General features: G+C 39.2%; 1 protein-coding gene across 2 annotated transcripts; it reads left to right on the forward strand.

Annotated features, from left to right (window-relative positions):
* The first annotated feature begins 591 nt into the window (after positions 1-591).
* Positions 592-16638, forward strand: TNMD (tenomodulin). Of its 2 annotated transcripts, XM_053579923.1 has the most exons (7): positions 592-825; positions 991-1122; positions 9903-10043; positions 10255-10356; positions 13982-14135; positions 15760-15929; positions 16257-16638. In XM_053579923.1, the coding sequence occupies exons 1-7, from the start codon at positions 778-780 to the stop codon at positions 16464-16466; spliced, it is 957 nt and encodes a 318-aa protein (XP_053435898.1). In that variant the 5' UTR covers positions 592-777; the 3' UTR covers positions 16467-16638. The 2 variants fall into 2 exon arrangements, with proteins under 2 accessions (XP_053435898.1, XP_053435899.1); XM_053579924.1 differs by lacking the exon at positions 10255-10356 and having other exon boundaries at positions 641-825.
* Positions 16639-17294: the final 656 nt, after the last annotated feature.

The raw sequence follows: 17294 nt of genomic DNA on the forward strand, positions 1-17294 counted from the left end.
CACTGATATATGTGATATTTTAAACTATAGGAGTGGATGAGATCATCTAAGATGTGTATATAAAGTGAAATAATCATCAAGCAGTCATCCATAAGGCAGAAAAGAATTAAGACACAAACTTAGGAAGAGGAATCAAAAAAGTAGAATAATCAGAAAGCTAGGATGAAGAGAGAGAGAGAGCTTATAGTTAGTCTTTATTTTATCCTGTTTTATTATAATTAGTTGAATACCTATTGATCTCAGTCTTCAAAGAGTTTTAACATAGAAAAGGAAGCAACATCTTATTCATTTCTGAATCTCCAACACCAAGCACAGTGCCTGACATTCGATATGCCTGCAATAAATATTTGTTGAATCAAATGGAATTGAAATTAGGACTGCATTCCCTCTTTGTTTTGCTTGCTTATTCCCAGAGTGTGCAGCATGTTTTGCCACTGATATTTTCAGTTCATAGTGAAAAATCGTTTCAATGTGTTCTAGGCTTGGTCCCTTTCCAATCCAACCCCCAGGACAATAGTTTTCATTATAACCTTCTGTCTTTGAGATTCTGGATGGAATTCTGTGCACAGAAGTTATATACATATATGGGTATATCTATGTAACAAATTGCAGCACAGGAGCCCAGTAGAATCCCTCAGGCTCTGGTATGACATATTTGAGCCATATAAATTCAGCTTCTCCTCTGGCATCTGTTAGCCGACTCACTTGCAACTCCACCTCAGCAGTGGTCTCTCAGTCTTCTCAAAGCAAGGAAAGAGTTCTGTGTGCTGAGAGACCATGGCAAAGAATCCTCCAGAGAACTGTGAGGACTGTCACATTCTAAATGTAAGTTGATTGATATTTTTTCCCTTTTGAGCAGAAGCATGGTTTCACAGATTTATCATACTACAATGTGAACATTAGAAAGTGAAATCAAAGGTGACTTTGAATCATGGCTTGCTGTTTTAAGGGTTATTGTGTATTGTTTTATTCTTTCTGTTCTTTGCTTAGGCAGAAGCTTTTAAATCCAAGAAGATATGTAAATCACTTAAGATTTGTGGACTGGTTTTTGGTATCCTGGCCCTAACTCTAATTGTCCTGTTTTGGGGGAGCAAGCATTTCTGGCCGGAGGCACCAAAAAAAGTAAGTAAAATAAATGCATATCATTATTCAGTGCTTCTCATCTGAGTTTGATTGCATTTAATTAGTGGTTGATATGTAAATTACTCTTAAATTAAAATCATTAAGTCTCTTTTATGTTTATTTTCTGGTGGTATGAAAAACTGAATCAAGATTTTGCTCTCATTTATTTATCTAATTATTTTGGTAAGAGAAAAAAGTAATCTTCTGATTTCAGTTAGAAATGAGAGGATGTAAACTACTCATTCTTCTATAATGCTTGGCTTTAAGGAGTTAAGATTCCTTCTAGAAGTAAATTTTTTACTGTAAGAAAAAATACTTTCCTTCTTTCTTTCAATTATCTGGGCAGAAACTTATGGAAAAGTAATTATACCACCACATAAAGGAGAAAGCACCAGAAATGGCAGCAAAGGATTTTCAGGGATTATGTTTCTGATTTAATGCATCTTCTCTGAGGACAAGCAGCAAGCTCTTTTTCGGAAAGAGAAATCCTCCTACCTGAGTTCACATTTATTTATGACTTTAAAAAAAAATAACTAGAGCTTTTCAGCTCCTTACCAGCCACAGTCATCACTCTCCCACTGAGATAGTAATGCCACAAGGTAGAATTCAGTGAAACCAAGTCATTAATCACAGATATCTCAGAAAGCTCCTGATTTTGAGGTCATTTGGTGAAATTTTTCTGGCCATTGTAGTTTGTATTAATATACCTTAGTGTGATTGTTACTTCTGGGCTCACGTGCAATGGACAAGTTTAGATGTGACCCAAATAAAACCATCATCTTTTCCATGTGAAAGACAATAAACGTACAAACTACAAGGTATGAGGATGATTTTCCAGCTTTGCCGTGTTTTTCTGTCTATGTGTAGGCTGCTGCTATTGTTGTTGTTACTGTAGTTAATTTGCTGTCATGAGATGCTTGTTCCTATTTGGTAACAGACAGAGAAGGAAAGGCACAGATTCAGGAGGGAGGATGAGACAAGAAGAAAATGGGTTTGTATGGACTGTTAGGAGCCAAAGGAGTGATAGGAGCAGAGAGGAAAGAATATGGATCAATGAGAAGGGAGAGGCAGAAGGGAGAAAATAAATAAACTGGCTAAGTGTGTAAAAAAAACCAGAGAAGTAAGTCATAGCCACCCTTGGATTCTCTACCTCTGCTGCCATACCCACTTTCATTTCGTCCTGAAGGATACCTTACCAAGTTTAAGTAGGAGGGAGAGCCAACCAAACTAATTTGTTCATCTTTTTACTTACACTTTGTTCCGGAAAGGATTTCAGGCCTCACCCAATGTCTATAGTTATCCCTCTCTAACCCTTGCCCCCCACGCCCACTGTTCTCTACTTCTGAACTACTTACTGCTTAAAGCCACCTGTTCAGACTAGCAAGTTGGGCAAAGCAATTAAGATCAGGAAGATAAAAACAAATAATTAAAGACTGCCAAAATATATTCTGATACAATTCTGATACCACTTTGCTAATCCCCAAGGTAACATACTGCCCCCCAAATCAAATCTTGGATCCTCTTGAAAATCATGCACAAGTTTGAGGGCCTGAAACTCACTTGTTTTCCATGGCCACCATGTACCTAACTGAGTGGAGTTGGTAGCTAATGCTTTTGACCACCTATAGATACCTGCCTAAATAGGTGGCCAAATGGACTTGTACTATGTTATGACAGCCATTGGAACTGCAAATGCTATTCTGAAAGGATTCATCTAAACCTACAGTGCTATTTGCCCCAGTGCAGCTATAAATGACTAAGTAGGGACGTTGCCTTTATCTTTAAAGGTGCCAAACTCATTAGCAAGGTCCGTGGTTTCCTTTGCTTCCCTATTGTGTTATTTGTGATTTTCATTCAGTTCTCCTTTTAATGTGATTCTTCAAGCCAAAAGTAAAACCTTTTCAGTGCATGCCCAGAAGGGATGGGATATGCTACACAATAAAGTTTATCAAAAATCAAATCTCTTGTGAAGTAATCCATCTTGGGATGCAATTTTCAGCAAAACGACTTTCAGAAATGAACAAAGCTATTACAAAGTAATCCAGATAAAAGACAATAGGTGTCTCCTCACACAGGTTTCTTCACCAAGGACAAGTTGCTTGCTTTTCATTCCAGTGAGTGGTTGCAATGTATTGTCTTTGATATTTAAGTCCTGCCCTTCATAAAGCCATGCTGGGTTCACTGCAAACTAAGAACCTAGTTGGAGATGAGGATGCTTTTCTCAGTCCACTACTACCTTCGAGTTCCAGACAAGGGCCTCGGGAGACTATCCATGCCTCCCAATAAGCCTGTCTTGAAGCTAAGTTAGGAATGCTGGGGAAAGACTAGCAGTCAGATTAGCTTTAGAAAGCGTTGCGGAGGCAAAGGATGCAGGCATCTTATATAAATTAAAGACTCTTCCCTTAAGAGTATGGCCTAGCAAGAGACAATAGCAGCTTAAAACCCATGCTTTTCTGGACTTTCATTTACTAGCCTGTGGAACTTTGGGGAACTGTGGCACCCTTCGTGAGAGAACTGTGTGTGCTACTGTGCTTATTGATGGCAATGATTTGTGTGCTGTCCCAAGACTTTCTCCAAGCTCATAGTGTTTGCTCCTTCAGCCCCCACTGTGCTTCCTTTTTATTTTGTTTTTTGACATCTGTGATTCATAAACTGTATTTATTTAACATCCTACATCTGGTGTTGACATTTCCATGCCAGTAAGTCCTTCTGCTCCCTCCTACCTTAGTGTGTACAAAAGATCCAGGTTCCTGATTCCAAGGGTAAGACACACTTGACCCTTTCTCCTCACACATCTTGAGTATACTCACACACACACATGCACACACACATCTGAGAGAGAAAGAAATCAAAATAAAGTGAAACAGGGAGAAGGAGAACTAACTCTGTGAGCTGGTGAGCTGCTGTACTTTTTTTTTTGCAGTTTTTGGCCGGGCCTGGGTTTGAACCCACCACCTCTGGCATATGGAGCTGGCGCCCTACTCCTTTGAGCCACAGGCACCACCCAAGCTGCTGTACTTTCTTACACGCCACAGCCACATTATAGGAGCTGCTTTAGCTAAATGAAGCCAGGTCCCTCCAGCACTGTATTCAGCTTTCTCCCCCTCTCGCGGCAATGTTTTGTATTTATTCATTTCTTATTTAAGTTGGTATTTGAAGTTTGCAACAAAAGTACCTTTTCTCCCCCTCTTCAAGCAATGTTGCTTGGCTTACCCAAATATTGAAAATAACCTTGCAGACAAGTTTTGAGACACAAGTTTTTGAAATTACCTAAGGGATAGTTATCAACAAATATACTAGGACTGCCTGGAAAGTATCCAGCCATGTAATATGAAGAATAGAGACATACATGGTGGATACTTTCCTCGTATAAATTAAATAAAATGTTTTTTTTTGTTTGTTTGTTTTTTGCATTTGCCTTTCTTAACCAAGCAGAAGAGACCTATTCAGTCCCAGACATTTTGAGAAAGAATTGCAATGAGGCTCCACTTCCAGGCAGTGACTGCCCTGGGATCACTGAAGCAGAATACCCAGAGAAGTACTCTTGCTTAAAGCTCCTTGTATTACACATCTAACTGAAAACAATCAGAAGCCAACCCCCCCCAGCTAATTAATTCAACATGCAAAGAACAAATCAGAAAAATCTTAGCCCTTAAACTAACAGTTTATAAACATAGCACAGACTTTGCAGCTCATCCCCACCAATCCTTTGTGGAATGAGGCAGAAGAATATAGTAAATTAAATAAATGAAAGGCAGTCCTTCCTCCCTTTCCTACATAGGAGCTGCCTTGTGATTTTAGGGCTGTCTGGAAGCCATCAGAGCCACATAGCAATCAACAGGTTTCTGGGAATGTTCCCTCAACTTCACCATACCACAAGAGCAATGGAAAGTGGTAGGAATGGCAGGTATCCTTCAGCCTTTCTCACTTCCACCTCAACTGCAAATGAGCATTAAAACAGTCTCACCCAGGTCCACAAGCCCAGTATCATTCTATACTAAAATATCCTTTGCTCAAAAGATGCACTTTCTTGCCAAGTCTGAGTCCAGTTTTCTTTTTGCCTCTTTCTCTAATGTTAGCATTAACTCATGACTAACTTTCTTCTCTAGGCACCAGAGAGGACAACTTTCCTCCCCAGGTTTCCTGGGCTTTCCTACCCAATAGTCTTCAGGATGAAATGTGGGTCTGGAGAAACATTTATACTCAGTCAGGAAAAAGTTAAAGTTGTGGCTGGAATCTCTTTATCAGAGAAACTGAGCTTCACCAGATAGTGTCACATTGGCATTTTAGAAAAGAAGACTCCATTTTCTTTCTTCTTAAAGCATTGTGAGATCCAGGTTCAATAATTCTGTACAATAATTCTCACTCTGGGCTACCTAGGGGAAGCTTCCACTAATTACATGGAGCCAAACTCTGGATGTGATAGGTATACTTTTAGATAGTCCCTTTGTTCTCCTAAGGCAGCATTTGATGAGAAACTTACGTGGCACCAGCAAAGAAAGCCTAAGCCTTCGGAAAAAGTTGTCATTAAGTGTCTGAGAGCGGAACTGCGACTGTACAGGGAGGTAGTCCAGATAATCAACAGGTAGTAGCACTCCAGTGATTAACCTGACAGGTGTCAGCCAACTCTGAGCAGTATTGATTTTACTAACATGACAGCTGCAAAGAGGTGGGAGTTAAAGATAGTCCCCAAAGACATTCAGTGACTTGCCCAAAGTCACCCAGTTTGCAAGTGGCAGAGTTGAAGTAAGGACTAGAATCTGATCTGAAGATTCTTTCCACTATTCTCCAGCTGTGTATAAGAATCAGGGGTGGGGATACTGGATAGGGGAAAACTTTCTAGCCAGTTCAAATCTGTAGATGAAAGAAGTGGCTTTTTCATGTTGAAAAAGAGGAATGTCTGTGCTGCTTATGCCAATTTTTTCAGGGCTAAGAACTAGTGATGGAAGATGCAGAAATCTAACTTTGCCTAAGAAACAATCTGTCTGCTCTTTATTGGTAAAGAAATACCCAGAGGCCCTTTATTTCCCACAGGCTAGGTCAGTAATAACATGGCACAGTGCATTCCCTTCCCTCCTTCCAGCCTAACACCTGCTAGCCAGCTATTCTGAGCATGTATTTCACCTTTGGAAAGTGTACCTCATAAACAGAAAGTAAAGAATGAAAGTGGAGAGAAGAGCAGCTAGATTAATCACAGGCTTCAAAAAACAAACCTAAGCCAAATGTCCTCAAATCCCTGTCCGGACAGGCTAAAGCTACTTGCCCCCCAAACAGATTCATCACACTGATATCTGAGGCAGTTTTCCTCTTTATAAAAAGATTTCTTTTTCTATCTCAGAGACTGTCGAAAACAGAGGCAAAAAAAAAAGGGGGGGGGCAAACTGCGAAAGGGGGATGTTAGGGTTCATTTGCTGCCTGAGTGGAGGATTTAACTGGACTGAGGACAAAATTCCTGGGAAGGAAAGAGAAATGGGTTTGTGTCCTCTCCATGTTGTGTCAGTGTGGTCTTATTATACCTTTCACTGCCTGGGCTTAACCACGTATGTGTCTCATTTCATTTCTGATTCATAGTCCACACCACTGGCTTCCTTGTCCCATTACAATGTTCTGGCCCTTGCATTTAAGGCCAAACTTATATGTGGGTGGAGGAAGAGCCCATTTGAGCAGAGATGGAAGGATGCTATTTCCCCCAAAATATTTCCTGTTCCTGGGGCCACTGTGTCTAAAATCCCCTATTAATACTTCATTCCTTTGAGTGAAGTATTACTCAATTTTTAGAATAAATATTCATCACTAATACCTAAATATGAAATCATTTTTCAGATTGATATCTTCTCTGTAACAAGGCACTTGAATTTCTAGATTATCTAGATAGAAGATAAAAGCAAAGATAGAAATGAGAATAGGAGTGGGAAGGGCCATGACAGAGTAAACATATGAAAAGAGAACAGAAGAGGGAAGCTAGAAGCACCAAAAATTAACTTTCTGTATCAGCCAATTTGGCAGGGGTGTACTCCATACTCTACTTGCTTTGTCCTTCTTGGAATAAAGCTGAGTTGGGGGCAGTCTGAGATGAGCTTCTCAAAGCCCACTCACACTTCTCTCAGGCCAGTCATCCTGTCTGTGCTTTAGTTTGTTCCTGGAGAGAACAAATCCATTTGTTCCTTCATCTCCAGAAAGACCCCCAATCCCTGATTCAAAGAGCTTAGTAAAGAGCAAAGTATTTGTGATGCCAAAAGCATGACCTCAGTATTAATACGGGCCAATGAAGCTTGCATAGTCATTATCCGAGCAATGCACTCCACAGGGACGCAGACTAGACAGTATGTCTGGCTTGGTGAAACCCATCCCCAAACAGTCCAAAGTGGGCCACCAGCCTCATCTTCCTAGACAAAGGACAGTCTGTTCCAAAAGAACACCTTTGATAGTGGAATTCCATCTGGGTGAATATATGGTTATCCACCACTACCCCCCACCACAGATTCACACATAAAGTAAGCACTCTGATCCCACTCTATTTAGCAACCTACCATTGCTAACATATAGCCAACAAGCTGGTTAATGAATATAATCAGAATGTACCCCTTCTACCCTACCAAAAAAGCTATTTGCAGGACTGTTGAAAATAATCAAGATCTGCTGAGCTTGGCAGTTTCCAAGAGTTTTCATCTAGCAAGGTGTCCAAGTAAAGTGCATTGCCAACAGTGCAGGAAAACTCATTCCACAGAAGTACACTGAAATCCTAAATGTCACTAGTATGGTTCCATAGTCTTTACCAATGATTGAAAATACAGCCTATATTTTCTCTTTTGCCCAGGTAGGCAGCAGTCCAACATCCCCTAGTCTCTAACCTCATTTTTCCATACAATAATCCATCAGTAGTGCTACTGATGAAACAAATACCCTAGTCCAGCCCCCAATGGCTAGTGGTGTCAACATTTGTCTCAACAATGAATAGTATTTCTAGCAAAACTCCCCTGCTGTTGGAGAGCTGACAAGACTGGATCTGAAGTAGATGCCTCTCTCCTCTACTTAGGTCAGATGAACAGAGAGCTCAATTTGTTCCATAGGTAGAGGTTTCTATTCTCAAGCTGGCTGCAGAGCTGGAACTAAGGACATATTTATAACTAGAAGCAAATAACAAGCCTAAAGGAATTTGCTACCTGTCACAAAACCAAGCCAGACTTTCTGAGTTAACTCCGCAGTTGCTGGAGGATTCTAAATACCATTTTCCTTCCACTTTTAAAATGGTCTCTTAAAAGACCTTTCCAATGGTCAAGATCTCTCTTTAGGAAGATAAGGCTATGCCATTGGTGGGGAAAACCTATTCAGCAAATTCTTAACCATGTCCAAGTCACTATAGGACTGCCAAGAGGTAAACAACATTGTCTCTTGTTTTTCTATTCAGCAGCTGCATTATACTTTTCACCCTCAAAGTAACATTTGCTTCTACAACTGGTTCCAGCTTGTTTTTCTTCTTCAGTTGGGGAAAATTTGACCGGGTTAAACTAACATTCAGTCACGGACATTAGCAGACACTAAAAAACAACCCAAGTAAGTGTAAGCTCTACCAGGCAGCCACTGGGAACCATATCATTAGAAAGCAATGGTGACTGTGTTGACAACTTGTTTTTTCAGGCTTTTAGCTTTCCACATTTTTTTCATAAGGAAAAATGAATATGAAGAGACTTAATAAATGAAGGCCTCCTAACAACAGCAATAAGATAGACTTCCCAACATCACCATCAGGTTTTGCCTGGTTTGTGACAGGTAGAAAATTCCTTTATGCTTATTATTTGCTTCTAGCTATAAATATGGCCTAAGTGATAAGTTATGGGCTTACTCCTAAACTGGCATACTGTGTGGAACTAGTCCTCTTGGTCTTTAGTGAGACAATTGCCTTTTTTAGAGGGCAAAAGAAAATCTGGGGTTTGTTTCAGCCACTCTAGAAAGACCTGATGGGCAGCCTTTCTAAGTCACTCTTCTTGGGAGGTTCACATTACTTAATGCTGGGCACTTGACACAGTTGCTAAATTCTATGTATAAAGGAGAATTTGTAAAACTTAAAGACAACTGAATAAAGTTTGGAAAACAGAAATCAGGAATAAACTGGATGATGTCATTCAGCCTATAGAACAGAGGGCTAGAGAAAGTCAATAAATATTTCCTAGAGTTCAAAAGGTGAAAGGAAGCAAACAGGGCACAGTAGCATTCTTACCTCATGGTGAGCAAGGGAAATGTCTTCAGATTGTAAAAAAGAGACAAGACCAAGACTGTTGTGGCAATATTAAAGTCCTGGATAGATAAGAAGATAGAAAGTAATACCTAAGCACTCTAAGTGTGTTTAAATATCTTTCTCGGCCCTAGTGAATTTCATGGGGGTGGAGGGGTGACCACAAGCATTTGGAAAGGGAAGCATAGGTTTTAGGCGATCCCTCAGCTTAACACAAGGGGAAAATACTTTACAGGCTGGTTTGCAGAATATCATTTGCTATTTAGTCAAGGCTGCCAAGAAAACTGTTGGAATTCTTAGTAATTAGCTCAGCAACTTGGCTCAGATTCAAACTTGCAGCTATGAAGGGATCCCCATATCAGCTTGAGAGCTAGAAAGCACCTCACTTGAAACTCAATTTTCAAAGAATTCCCAATGAGAAGCTCTGAGATGGTACCTCCCTACAAAAGCTCTGGGAAAAAAAGGTGCCCCAGACAGTACCCAATTAAAGTATCTTATGAAGGAACACACTTTGTATCTTAGAGATTTTTTTCCTATGTTCTCCCAGACCTATGACATGGAGCACACTTTCTACAGCAATGGAGAAAAGAAGAAGATTTACATGGAAATCGATCCTGTGACCAGAACTGAAATATTCAGAAGTGGAAATGGCACTGATGAAACATTGGAAGTACATGACTTTAAGAACGTAAGTTGGGTGTTTTCTCACTAAGGCTTTCCTCTTAAAATATTAAAGAATCTGAGTCAAGTTAAAAATAACCTTTAACCTCCATTTAATTTACAAGACAAAGCTTTCCCTTTGAATACAGATTTTGCTAATCCGGAGTCCTGACAGATCATGGAATTCATAAACTGCAGCTATTTCAGGAAACTTTATTATTGTTTTGTCTGTTTTACAGGGATACACTGGCATCTATTTTGTAGGTCTTCAGAAATGTTTTATCAAAACTCAGATTAAAGTGATTCCTGAATTTTCTGAACCGGAAGAGGAAATAGATGAGGTATGCAAGAATAATAATAATGGTAGCAAAAGACATTTTATATCGGGTGTTATGTGCAAAACATTCTACTCAAAACTTTGCTCTCCTTTGATTCTCAAACAACCCTACAGATAGGTACTATTATTAACACCATTTTCAGATGAGGAAACTGAGACTCAGAACCAAAAAGTGACTTGTCCAAGGTCACACAGCAAGTGAATAGTAGATTGGGGTCTTGAACTCAGACCTCTCAAAAAACTAAAGTTCATGCTTTTAATTAGTGCAGCACTACACATTTTTTTACCTGGGTACTCATTGACATTATGTACATTTGCTTCCAAACCAAGTTTTTCTGGTAAGAGGGATGAGTCAGAAAAACTAAATCAATATTCCCTAAGATAAAGTTCTTAAACAAAATTCCCAAAGTCACCTGAGGTTCTTGCCACTCATCACATTGCAACATTCACCTAGTTTAAAGATTTCAATTCATTCACCTTACATTTTGTACCAGGATGCTAATGAAATAATCCATATTTGACTTCATTAAGAAAGGCAAAAGCAAAGAAGGTAATAACTAAAGTGTAGTATGAATTCTCTGGAAACACCCTGCTAGGCCAGAATGAGGCAACCTAAGGTAATGTTGCAATCACTGAATGACCTCTGAAAGCCTAGTAGAAGATGGATGTAATTGCCTAAAATACAACTAACCATAAAACTCTTGAGACTCTTTGTGCCCTGGTATTCTGTCCGTAATTACAGTATGTTTTTATCAGTGAGGAGAAGGGGTATATGGTTGACAGCATATCCCACAGTAGCAAGTAATAAATGAGCATTGGTTTGATTTGGTTTGGTTTGGTGCCTAACTGGCAAATATAAAATGGGATTATGGCAATGGCACAATGGCTCTCTATAGACTTTTAAAAACCTTTATCTCTTTCTTCTCTCTCTGTCCTATTCTTTTTCACTCTTCTTCCACTCAACTCTGTCCATGTTAATTTTCATCTACCCATTTATCTTTTTCTTTTCTCTTTCTTTTTTTGGAGGGTGAAGGGTGGGGAACACTTTTTCCCTTCCCTTACCCAAGTCTCAGAGCTGTCATTAGCTCCCACATTACTCTTTCATTCATGCTACTGGTCTCCTCAAAGCCAGAGAATTTACAGATCCTTGTTACTAGAATTAAAAAAAGAAGAAGAAGAAGAAATTTTCCCCCAAAGATTATGCTCTGTTCCTAAGGCCTATAGTAGTGAAAAATTGGAGATTATTTTTTAAATAACCATAAATTAGATTCATCTGAGGAACAGATCAACCTCCAGGATATTAGGAATGACAGCAGGTGGCAAGGGTAAGATGAAAGGAGAATCAATAGGATTAACAAGCTGGTATACACAATATCAAACGCTGAGTCTTACAGAAAATAACATAAGCATTTGAGTAGGCCAGCTAGCAATGAAAGCCTGAAGTGACACAATAGGATTTATTTTTCTAAAAGAGATAATGGCCATAATGTCTCACTTTGGCCCTAATTTATTCTTCAATTAATTTTGCCAAATCTTTCAAATACCAAAAGTATGCATCACATGACAGTAAGAATATTACACCTTCAAGTAAATCCTATTTTTGATATTCACACTACAGATTTTTTTCATGAGACTGATTTGTACTCCTGAATGACAAAATCTCTCTTCTTCTGTACTTCCCTCACCACTGTATCCATAGAGTATGCATGTTAAACATGCAGAGCTGTTACATAAATAGCCCTGATTTTGCTAACAAAGCTAGTCAGCATACCAACCTCATTTCATACAATCCTTTTCAATGTATTCCAAGGTCTTTACAGACTCAAGGACAAAGGTGCCAGTCATTATTGTAAATAACTCAAGGAAAAATTACTAATAATTAGGTATACAACACCAGAAAGTGAAGAGAAGGCGGTGTCCTTCACAATATAAGAAAGGCTACATATGGTGGCACCTGTGACTCAAAGGAGTAGGGCGCCAGCCCCATTGCCGGAGGTGGCGGGTCCAAGCCCAGCCTCGGCCAAAAACTGCAAAAAGAAAAAAGAGAGGCTACATAAAGCAAAAACACTCTTTGAGATGAACTCTAAGCATCTAGAATGAAAGGAACACAAGAGTAGTAAGGCCAGTGAAGTCATAAGCTAGAGGTTTGACTTTAAAACATAAAAAGACACCTTTTACATGGCTGTGTACCTCTGCCAATGGTGAGGCTGGGCAGTACTCCACAGGGAGCCCTGATGCTGCTACAGAAAGATGACATTTTCAACAAGTTCCTCCAGATCCTTCCAATAACAAAGCCAATGAGCCTATCACAGACAGCCATCATAATTAAGAGCTACACTACCTAAATTCAAATCTCAGCTCAACTGCCCCAGCTGTGTAACCTTGGCAACACAATCTTGGTTTTAACCTCTCTGTGACTCAGTCTCTTCATCTATAAAATGGGAATAATAATAGTGCTTACTTCATACTTTTTTTTTTTAAATATCAATTATTATCAATGGCTCCAACACAGAAGCCCTCTAGAAAATCAAGGAATTCACTCATCTCTTCCTAACAAGGAGACCTCAGTCTTCCCTATGGTCCATTACTTTAGTGACTCCACGTTCCTCGCCACATGTAATAGTTTAAACCTCCATTTTTGTGGACTTTCTTTCTTCCATCCAAACCCATGGAGTCCTTTGTGAGATGCAATAACTTCAGCCTCAAATAAGGTCTACTCTTTTAATTTTCAAGAAGGATGAATAGAAAAGAATTTTATTATTAGAATTATCTATCTGTTAATGCATACCCAAGCTAGAGGTCTCCACAGCTGAAAGTGAGACCCTACATGCTCTTAGAACTTTCAAGGGTCCTAAGGTCTGGGAACCCTTGTTGACTAATCTGATACTTCTCTGGCTCAGAAAATAGACATGTAACTATTTGAATAAGAATCAATAACAAAGGCTACTAACTGTTAATACTCAAGAAAGCTAAAAGCAGGTGTGGCAGATTCGTTGAAGAATTGACTGTGAAAAGCCAACTGTTTCATTGGAGCTTCATTAAAGATTGAGATTTTTGTGCTTAAAAAAAAAAAAGACACCTTTTATCCTACTACTAGCTACCATAACAGATAAATCTTGTAAAACCAAAATATTAGGTTCAGTTGCTATTTACTTGATCTCATCAGTTTGGATTAGGGGGGGGGGGATTGTTCATTTGTTTGTTTTCAGTTTGAGGTCAAATTCTGCTCATAACCCTAGCTGCAAGCCAAGACAGATTCAAAATATCCATTTTTAAAAAAGAAAACAAGTGTAAATCACTCAGGGCTTCAGAAGCTCATATTAAAACATACAGGACTCTTGGGTGCCCAGAAAATAATGGAGAGCCTTTCTCATTTTAAGCAAAATGATAATAGAAAAGATTTTGATTTCAGTGAGTAGCCCTGCTATTAAACCTAGGAGGGAGGGAGTTGTGAACTCCCCCAATGGCACCTATTGTATGCCAGGCACAGAGCTAGATCACCAATAGCCCTAGAATAGTGGAATTGTTATTCACATTCAAAATATATTGTTTTCTAGCATTCCATAATTTGTCACTTGTTCTATTGATTTATCTGCCGGTCCCAATCCTTGACTACTTTCTCCTTTCAGAATGAAGAAATTACTACAACTTTCTTTGAACAGTCAGTGATTTGGGTCCCAGCAGAAAAGCCTATTGAAAACAGAGACTTTCTTAAAAATTCCAAAATTCTGGAAATTTGTGATAATGTGACCATGTATTGGATCAATCCCACTCTAATAGCAGGTATGGCATCCTCCTCCTCTTTCCAAAGACAGTAACAGGTTAATGTCCCCAGCATTCACAGACTACACTTCTAGGAAAATAAATGATCAGTTTATATCTTCTTGGATGAAACTATATATGCCAACTGCCAGAGAAAGGAATTTTTCACAGACAAGTTATAAATCAGATAAATTAATGCTGACAGGCTTTTAAATATACCAGCAAAGGTAACACCACCCTAATGTGACGAGTGATAGCACAAACCTAATCTGTCTTTCTTTGCACATCTATATTCATTGCAGTTGTGATACCAGACTATTGCTCAAACAACTGTGGGTCTAAGCAAAGAACAGAGGAGAGGAGAGAAAAAACAATGCTCTGTTGTCAAGAAGGATTCTGTATGTCAAATGGTGGCATTCTCCCCAGAAGATAGGACAATCACTGCAATACGCATTTCTTTGTGGTTGCTTTAGGAATCATTATAAAAGTAATTGCCCCTTTTAGAGGTCCAGAGTAGAAGGGTCCAGCCCTGAAATTCCAGTCAGCCCATAGAGAAGGTAAAGGCCCCATCCTGTTCTATCTGGCTAACATGGAATTTGGCCTCCCTTATTCTGGACAGCTTAGATTACTATGTTACCCAAATGAGGCCGTTCCCACCAATGCAATCTTCTTCTTCAGAGATTTACAAAAAAGTGATTAAGTGCAATGTGGTATCCTGAACTGAGTGATGGAATAGGAAAAATGGAAATCAGCAGAAATACTAATAAAATCTGACGAAAGTCTGTAACTTAGTTAATAATATAGTACCAATGTTAACTTCCGAATTTTGATCCTTACACCAAGAGTATGTTAAGATAACATCAGGAGAAACTGGGTGAAAGATATATGGGAACTCTGTACTAATTTTGCAACTCTTCTGTAAATCTAAGATTATTTCTAAATAGCAAGTTGTTTTAGAAAACAGAAGGAAAGTGGGTGAAAGACATAGGACATCAAATCAAGTCAGATAAAAAAGAAATATTTATTGAGCACCTGTTACAGGTAAAATCACTGTAGAAGACAGACAAGTATCCTCAGTTTGTTTTTGTTTTGGTTTTTGTTTTTGAGACAGAATCTCCCTCTGTTGCCCAGGCTAACGTGCCATGGCATCAACCTCAAACTCCTGGGTTCAAACAATTCTTCTGCCTCAGCCTCCTGAGTAACTTAGAGTACAGACACCTGACTAATTTTTTCTATTTTTAGTAGAGACAGGGTCTTGCTCTTGCCCAGTCTGGTCTCCTGAGCTCAAGGGATCCTCCCACCTCAGCCTCTAAGAGTGCTGGGATTACATGTGTGAGCAACCAAGTACAATCCATCAGTTTCAACTTTAGTATACTAATGAGAAAAAGCAGCAAATGTTTGATGTCAAACAAGCAAAGAAAATGTCCATGTACATAAAAATGGCCAGGTTTGTTTTGGAAAATATTCTTTTAAATTATCAGTTATATCAGTTGAAGGAGCTTGGAAAAGTGGTCCATGTGTGTCTTAATGATGCCAATTAGAAGGCACAATGAAAACCTCCATCCCCAACTGCTGTTCCTTCAAGCATTTCTTTCAGAAACTTTTTCAAAGCAGTCATATCACAATCTTATATTTATTATGTTAGTTTCCGAGTTACAAGACTTTGAGGAGGATGGTGAAGATCTTCACTTCCCAGACAATGAAAAAAAAGGGATTGAACAAAATGAGCAGTGGGTGGTCCCTCAAGTGAAGGTGGAGAAGACCCGTCACACCAGACAAGCAAGTGAGGAGGAAGATCTTCCAATAAATGACTATGTGAGTTATGTTCACATTAACTCTTGGTAGAGGAGAAACAAAGAGCCCTCACAAAACTTTCTACCCCTCAAATCACAAACACTGGAAGGAGAATGATCATGTATGTAACAAAAAAAAAAAAATGTTTAAGAAACTTGGAATCACCAGGAAGCTCATTCAAAATCACTCTTGATGTCTATTGATAGATCTTCATGATCAGGCTAAGGAGCTTAATTTCTCACCAGGCAGCCCCCAACTCATAAAGTCTTGTAGTGCTCCCCTGCTTGGTGAGACCTCTTCCTAGTGAACCTTCCCCCTACCTCCAACACTGGCTTCTTCTTCTTGCAGACTGAAAATGGAATAGAATTTGATCCCATGCTGGATGAGAGAGGTTATTGTTGTATTTACTGCCGTCGAGGCAACCGCTACTGCCGCCGCGTCTGTGAGCCTTTACTAGGTTACTACCCATATCCATACTGCTACCAAGGAGGACGGGTCATCTGTCGTGTCATCATGCCTTGCAACTGGTGGGTGGCCCGCATGCTGGGGAGGGTTTAATAGGAAGTTTGAGCTTAAATGCTTAAATTTCTGGCAGCCGACATATAATAAATGCATGCTATCCAATGAATTTCTGCCTATGAAGCATTTGGCTCCTGGTAGCCAGTACTCCAGAATTACTTGTAGGTAATTCCTCTCTTCATGTTCTAATAAACTTCTACATCATCACCAATGGTGTGATTGCTGCTGAACACACTGGGTAAGTGTTTGCTGAAAATATTTCTGGTAACTGAAATGGAACAGACCTGTGTAACATGGATGACAACAATAAAATTTGTACTTCATCAAATTCGGGAGTAGGAAAGGGCAAAGCATAATGATTTTCAAATGCCATATTTTACTCTGCTATACTGAGAAAGTGGAAATGAGAGGCCGATGATAAAATGTTCCTATAACCAATGCATTAAAATAGATTTTTTTGTACATAGCCTTAATGTTTAATTATCTGAAAGACATATTGTGCACTTGCTTAAGTATTAGTTAAGCCACCAGACAGACAGTGGGTCACAGCAGGCCAACACTAAAATATTCCAAATGTACAGACTCAGCAAAGGAGAGAGTTAAACTAGCAAAAAGGATCCCAGGTTCTCTTCCCATAAACAGGAACTCAACTTTGGACAAATTCAGCATCTCGTAACTTTCATATCTGACTTATCTTTAGATCAGCATCCAGTTATACAACTTTCCAAGGCAATTATCTCAAAACAAGGCCCCAGAAATATCACGCACAAAACAGATATCAGAGGAAATTATTGAGGTAAGAAATCAAATGGGCTTTTCCCTCCCAAATCATAAGGAACTAGAAGCATTCCACTTTCTTAAAGGAAG

This window comes from Nycticebus coucang, chromosome X (genome assembly GCF_027406575.1).
Source record: "Nycticebus coucang isolate mNycCou1 chromosome X, mNycCou1.pri, whole genome shotgun sequence".
NCBI classification, from domain to species: Eukaryota; Metazoa; Chordata; class Mammalia; order Primates; family Lorisidae; genus Nycticebus; species Nycticebus coucang.

Bases quoted from the DNA above. Each gene is read 5' to 3' on its own strand.
- TNMD (XM_053579923.1), top strand. From the start codon at position 778: ATGGCAAAGAATCCTCCAGAGAACTGTGAGGACTGTCACATTCTAAAT. The intron at 10,357-13,981 runs GTATGCAAGAAT...TTCTCCTTTCAG, and splicing joins CGGAAGAGGAAATAGATGAG to AATGAAGAAATTACTACAAC. The intron at 15,930-16,256 runs GTGAGTTATGTT...TTCTTCTTGCAG, and splicing joins ATCTTCCAATAAATGACTAT to ACTGAAAATGGAATAGAATT.